The sequence below is a fragment of the Megalobrama amblycephala genome, linkage group LG4, assembly GCF_018812025.1.
Source record: "Megalobrama amblycephala isolate DHTTF-2021 linkage group LG4, ASM1881202v1, whole genome shotgun sequence".
In the NCBI taxonomy this organism is placed as follows: Eukaryota; Metazoa; Chordata; class Actinopteri; order Cypriniformes; family Xenocyprididae; genus Megalobrama; species Megalobrama amblycephala.
Window position 1 is genome coordinate 9,801,898 of NC_063047.1, and position 7,620 is coordinate 9,809,517.

Below are 7,620 nucleotides of genomic sequence, written 5' to 3' on the forward strand. Positions count from 1 at the left end.
GCCCAAGACAAGTCCAGTCGTTCCCTGCCGTGGCACAGCACGGTTGAATTCGTTCCCCATACGCAGTACGAGTGAAGTATCGAAAGGGAACGTACTCGGTTACTAACGTAACCTCGGTTCCCTGAGATACGGAACAAGTACTGCATTACATGCCGTGCCACAAGGCTGCGGCTTCAGTGTCGTCGCTTCAGTCGAATGACCTGAAATCCTATGGCGAAACGCCCGTTTATATAGCCCTAAACCCCGCCCATTTCGGCGGGAATATTCGCACGCTCTGTCGCCATAGGCCGCGCAGCTATGCAGCGCCGTCATTGGTTCAACAACTTGTCTATGAGTGAACCAATGACGATGCAGTTACACTGTTATTGAAAAAGGCTTCAGTAACGGGGAAAAAGGAGACCTTTTCCCATACGCAGTACTCGTTCCGTATCTCAGGGAACCGAGGTTACGTTAGTAACCGAGTACGATTTGACTGATGGATGTCAATAGATAAAAGCATATGAATGCTGTTTTGTTACATTTTGTCTGTGCAGGGCACAGCATCTGTCAAGATTATTAATTAAAAAAAAACACTTAAGAGTCACATTTACCTAGCTTGTTTGGTGGCTTGTTTACCATAGCTTGTTGGATACTAAGTCACCCCTACCAACAACAATGATAAGAATATGTGAACTGTAATAAGGCTAATAGATTTACTGTTGTGTGTTGGGTTATGCTCAGTGTGTATTCATCGTATTTTGGTGGCAACTTAAAAAAAATAAATAAAAATAAATATATATATATATATATATATATATATATATATATATATATATATATATATATATATATATATATAAAGATTTTGAAGAAGAATATTTTGGCCAATTTAGTCAGTTTTTTCATTGAACCAAAGAGAAACAATGAGCATAATGGCAGTCTCCATGCTACACTAATAATAGTTGGTTTTCTTCTGTGTAACATTACAATTATTCTTTATAAGTAAAATTTTGGCTGTATTATTTGTGTCCCCTTCAAAAATTGCTCTTAAGTTAAGTTCATACATACAGCAAGGTGTGACTGAAAGCTCAACCCTGAGACTTGGCCACCCTATAATTTGTATAATCAATACTAACACAGGTAGCATTCTCTGGAATGCCCAGAATGTCAAATGAACATATTTAGAGGGCTAAAATTGCATCAAAATGCAATTAATTTTACTTCACCTATATTTTACACCATTAATATCTGAAAATAATGTAAATTTAATCAAGAGATTGTAGCAATATCCATAAATGTAATACAGTGCTGCCTGAGAATTACTCATGCATGGAGATAAGTGAATTAAATATGGCTGTGATATAAAAAAAAAAAAAAACCACATACATAAATAAATAAGACCCTGATATGAAATTATTGCAGTGCATCAGAAACTGTCAAAATGTAATTATAATTACATAATAGTTGTTACAGTTAAGTATAGTATAGCATAGCATAAATTAGCCTAATAATCTCATTCAGTTATTTCCAACTTAAAACCTAAATAAACCTCTTACTCGCTTTTATGTAATTTTGTTTGTGATGTGGTGCTATTGAAAAGCCACTTTTAACCGTACAAACGGTTGAAATACACTACATGACTTTCGATGCCTGTAGACGGAAGTCAGAGACAATCTGCAGATTTTGGGCAGTTGGAGTTTCACAGAAAATCACGAAGTGTATGATAAGCACAAATTGATTTTTTTTTTTTTTTTTGCTTCAGACTATTATCCTATCCATTAGTAGATCAAACAAGTTTGATATTTTGAGCCAATTTTAGAACACATTGTTTTTATTTGTCAATGAAGCATGTTTCTGTGTGAGAGACTAGAAGTGTGTGATCCTCAGTTTTTTTTTTTTGTATTTGTTCAGATTTGAAAAGTCATATAGTGTGTTCCACTATGGTGTGTATTTTTTTTCTATTTAGCATCTTGTAACTCCTGTATTTATGTCATCTCTTCTATGCAACAGAGTTTTTTGAAGGAGATGGGTTTAGGTGTAACTTTCTGGGTGGAAGAGGTGGAAGAGGACTAAATGACAGCCATGGGTGCAAAAATGAGAAACCGCATCATTAGAATGGGAGATGAGAGAGATATACTGTTACAGTGCCCTCACATGCAAATATGTGTTTTATAAAAACAACAGAATTCTAAAAGAGAAAATATAATGGCAAAATCTTGGCTTCTTCCTTAGGATTGCTGGATGGCATTGCCCTTGGCTATACGGCCAATTAAAGGCAGGGCTCTGAGTTCTGCACGGAAGCTGTGATTGAGCCAACAGTATATGAAGGGATTATAGCAGGTAGAGCTCATGGCCAGCCAGTGGAAAGTAAAATACAGGGCATTATTAGCCTGGATCATTTTACTTGACAGCAGCACAACGTAACAGTTTAAAGGAAACCAGCAGACTGCAAACACAGCCACCACTGCGATCAGCATTTTCAAAGTTGTCTTCTTCCTTCTGCGATGAGCGGCCGATTGAGCCAGTGTGACATCACCAACGGCATTCTGGAACCAAACCTTCTTTGCCACCACGAGGTATGATAAGGAGATAATCGCTAAAGGCAATACGTAGAGGAGGACAAAGGTGGCAAGATCCAGATATTTCCAGAAAAGATCGGAGGGATGAGGGAAGCTGGGCAGACATACCATCCGTACTCTGTTATTGCTAAAAGAGACAAGAAGAGTAATCTTTCAAATGGATAGTTCACCCACAAAGTGAAAATTACTCACCCATATTTTATTCCAAACCCATAAGACTTTGGTTAATCTTCTAAAAAGCCCATGCTTTTTTTTTCTTTCTCCATTTTGTCACCTGATGGAGTTTGGGTTCCTTGCATCTATCGCCTCTGGCTTGCTTAGTTCAGGGAAACTTAATATTCAGCAGTATTATTGACTTGGCTGCACTAAAAGTCTGTATTGTATAAAACGCTTTTAACAAAAGTGACAACTTAAAACCTGTGACTTGGGTTTTTGTCCTTAGATATGCTCGCTTTATATGATGAACACATTTAATTTAGGCTTTTATTTATATCTAAAAAATGATCAACATATAGCACACAAGACAGACTGGTATAAACATGAAAGCTTAAACATACAGTGAGAACGAATGTTCTGAGTCTTATGGGTTTGGAATGACATGAAACTGAGTAAATAATTTCATTTTTGGGTGCTACTATCGCTTTAACATCGCACCATTGTTACAAGTAATTTCATGTAACATAATTAATTAACCATAATTAACTAAATTGCATTTTTCAAAATCATAACTACAACTCATACCTAGTACAATCAAGGGTGACAGATTAAATACAATGGGAGGCTTCATTGGGCAATAAAACTTATCTCGCTGAAGCACTTATCTGTTTCTATTCAGGCATGACCGCAAACAGATTGGAAGGTTTGCCGCCTTTAATGCTGCTTTTTATATATATATTTTTGAATTTAATGGTGGTTTCTTGTATCCCTGCACTGTTAAAATGTTTTCATCTTAACATTATAACCAGTGTTGGGGAAAGTTACTTTTAGAAGTATTCCATTACAATATTACGTTACCACCTAAAAAAGTTACAAATTGTGTTACTTAGTTACTTAGCTTGCTTGTTTTTTTTTTTATTAACAACATATATATTTTTGGCAAATGCAAAGTAATATAAATAAGCTTCAGGCTGATCACAAATGTGATGTTTTTCTAAAGTCATTTTATCTTAGTATTGTTGAATTGGATCATCAAAGGTCAGCAGCAAAGACATTGGTTAATAAAGTGAGATTAAATACATAAAGTATATTTGTTTAATTTAATATATATTTGATTATGGCAGGTTTCTGCAATATTCTGAGATTGCATTTCACTGTTTTTATTCATTTTGAGGAATACTGACTGCAAGTGAGATGAGTAAATGCTCACATTTAGTGTAGAACTATAATAACTGTTATGTTTACACACAATGCCTCTTCTCTTACTTTCGATTTCTCTCAACATGGGGACAGGAGAGCGGTCAGGGAAAAAAGTAACTTTTGTTTGTAAATTGTAAATTGTGTGTAAACATGACAGTTATTATAGTTCTATACTAAATGTGAGCATTTACTCATCTCACTTGCACAGTCAGTTACCCCCAACACTGAATATAACATTATCATTGTTTTTTCATCCATTTAAATTGTCGCACAAAGTCATTTTACTTGATTTTCATCATCAACAAGAAAGAATGAAAGAAAGCTCATACACAAATTCAAAGCGCAGCAGTTTCTGGTAGATGGCATGAGGTAGAGAGAAGCAGGACCCCATCACCCAGATGACACCGATCCAGGCTACACCCTGAAGCCGAGACATCCGCTGTTTCATTGGATGCATAACCACCTGATGGACAGCAACAATCTCCTTACATTGAGTTTTGATAAGAGGTGTGAAAAAGCTGTTTGCTTTAAAGGTTTCATTGATAAGATAGTGTGTGTGTCTGTTTGTGAGAACACATACCTGGTGTCTATCAATGGCAATGGCAACCAGTGTAAGAACAGAGACATGGACAGAACAATACTGTGCAAAGCGGCTCACATGGCACATCACCTTCCCAAACACCCATGTACTGTAAACAAACCGAACCTGAGAGAACATATGCAATAAAGTGCACTGAAAAAAATGATACTTTGGATCAACTTTAAAAAATTGCTGTAATTTGTTACAGCTAAATTTATTAGTTTTTCTCAAACTATATTTTTAATTTGGTTAAAGCTTTAAATTTTACTTTAATATCAATCAAAATAGTTCTTCAGCCCAAAGTAAAAAAAATTACATGGAAACAAAGTTAAAATATTGGTTTTTACGGAGACCAAATCATTATTTTCACTTTAGTACCGCTTAGAATTTTTACTTTGGAAAAACGTACTTTTTACCATAACATCCAAGTATAATATTTACTTCGGACTAAACTAAAAAAATTGTTGTAATTTTGTTACAAGGAATTTTATTAAGTTTACTCAAGTTAAATTTCTGATTCAGTACAAACTAGATTTTTAATAAAACCTAAATCAATTTATTCTCTTTAGTCATAAAACATCAACATCTAAATCTCTGTTAATTCTCAAAAAGAAGTTCTGCTGAGATCTTGAGAGATTTAATGTCTTCTTTTATCTTCAGTTGATTTCAGGCTGTGTAGCTTTGAGTCAGTTGTGTTTCATCTTCTGAGAGAAGCATGATGTTGAACCAACATCACATTGTAACCCTGATTCAATGCCATTACCATTGATTTTTTGTTGAAATTTAACATTGATTTAACATTAATTGAGGGTGCAAAAGTGACATTGATTCAATGTCATTACCATTGACACATTAACATTGATTCAACGTTATTTCGATCATTGATGCTATCTGGGATGTGCACAAACACAGTTGACCGTAAAGTAATAACCTAATTGTCCATCCTGCCACTAACCATAAATGTGAATGAAAAAACTTATTTTCGTTAAAATAACACATTTTCGAATGTTGATGTGGAGTTAGTTGATGTGACGTCATGTGGTCACGTGACATGAAAACATCTGGTTTAAAATAAAAATACTACTTAAGTCAAATTGTTGTTTTTAATTTGTTCTAGGGGCTTCGTTATTTACTTTAAGGCAAACTGAAAAAAATAGGTTTAAACCAGAAACCATGATTTCACTTAGTCCAATGTAAAAATGCACTTTAAATGAACAACACAGTATTTTCACTTTTTTCAGTGTGGCCTTGGATCCAGATGCATGTAAGAATTAAAAAGCATGCAAATGTTCACCCCCACACACTCACAAATGTGTGCACAAATCCTCTGTTTTGTTTGGAGACACCACCACCAAACCCCAGTAGAAAAAAAATAGATTATTAAACTGCTTCATATAGCTATTAATTGGCTCAGTCATCATAAGGATGTCCAAGAGGATAACAGGGAGAAATCTTTAAAAGTTCTTAAACATTCCTGTTTTTAAAAACGTTGTTTTAGTGTCAAGTGCTGTAAGAAAAAAAAAAAAATCATATTAATATTTTTGAGTAATTAATATCGTGTTTGACATGTCAAAATCAACTCAAAGTCAAGGAGGTGTAATGGGGTCCTCTCTATTTTATGGTTTTCTTGACAAATAATGGCTTATGTTGGTTAGCGACGCTTAGATTTGGCAGAAGAATATGTTTTAAATATTAGGAAATAATAATAAATGAACTAGCCTATAACATTTCAAGAATTTCAGCCTTTATTTTTTCCAATCTAAGGGCAGTTACACTTTAACCTTAACCCCCATAAAAACATTAAAATGACTTTTTAAATCGGATATGTGCGAGTATGTCCATCATAGAAGGTCTGTTTTCTTTTTTTGTGTGGAAAATGATTAGGACTATGGATTAGGACTATGAGCGATTGACCCGTAACAAAACTGTCTAGCATAAAAAGAAACAAGTTATTTGAACAATAACAACATCGATATATTGTTTTCTTATTATTAAGTGAATAAGTGAAACTCGTGTAAACTTACCAGTGTAAAAGGCGTGTTGAGGAGAGTTATAAGGACGTCAGCAATGGCTAAATTCATGATGAACAAACTTGTCACTGAGTGCATTCTTTTATTCTTAATAACAACGTGACAAACCACCACGTTTCCGAAAAGCGAGATGACTATGATAACGGAATATGCGACGATGAGCAGCGCTCTGATGGTCGGTCTGTGGGATTCAGACTCGTAATTCGTTCCTCTGTCGTACATCGCGTCCAAAGAGAAATTAAAAAACGTTGATAAATTCTGCAAGATATAAAACTGAGAGAATAAATCCAAGGAGGTGTTTCTGAATGTCATCATAACGAGATTAACCGTAGCAGGTGCAGTGTCAAAAATACCAAAGCGCAGTTCTGATCCACTTTTGGACACAGTTTGATGGTGTTTGAGTCAGCCTGCTAGGAGCCAAATGGACAGACTCACACGTCAATTGAAGCAGATTGGACGAAAGCCACGGTTATTAGTGATGCTGCGTCTTAACCCCTGTCATGATCCTAATCACAGTATTCGCTGCGGCTGCCACTTCACAGACTCACGCACATAGCCTACACAATAGCCTATCCACGGCGTGCACCACTTCTCATCAGTAGACGCCTCACTGAAGAGAAGGTCACTTTTAATATAGACCTCAATAATAGAACCCATCTTTCATTATCTGGACTTAGTAACAATTAAAATGGAAATAACATGTAATTTCTCTTATATTCTCTCACTTCCATTAATGTCCCCCGTCAATAATTGTATCCCTTGAAACTCATCTTTGATCACCAAAATGACACATTTCAACATTTTTCCTGTAAAAAAAAAGAAAGAAAAAAAAAAAGAAAAGAAATTCTTCATACCTTAAAGGGATAGTTCACCCAAAAATGAAAATTCTGTCAGTAATTACTCACCCTCATGTTGATACAACCATGCAAGTCTTTCTTTCATCTTCGGATCACAAATTAATATTTTTGTGATTAAATATGAGCGGTGGAATACTCCTCCATTGGCTTTAAGGGGGCCCAAACTTGTCCGTCCAGAAAGTCAGTGAAGAAAATGTTTAAATAGTCCATGCCACTACAGTGGCTCAACCGTACGTTTC

At 35.3% G+C, this 7,620-nt stretch overlaps 1 protein-coding gene across 1 annotated transcript; it reads right to left on the reverse strand.

Annotated features, from left to right (window-relative positions):
• Nucleotides 1–425: 425 nt before the first annotated feature.
• On the reverse strand, nt 426–7,258 carry gpr83 (G protein-coupled receptor 83). The gene is made up of 4 exons (XM_048187322.1): nt 6,519–7,258; nt 4,495–4,620; nt 4,244–4,377; nt 426–2,685 (listed from the first exon to the last, which is right to left on the reverse strand). Exons 1-4 carry the CDS (start codon nt 6,837–6,839, stop codon nt 2,208–2,210), a joined length of 1,059 nt encoding a protein of 352 aa, XP_048043279.1. The 5' UTR covers nt 6,840–7,258; the 3' UTR covers nt 426–2,207.
• Between the last annotated feature and the right edge of the window lie 362 nt (nt 7,259–7,620).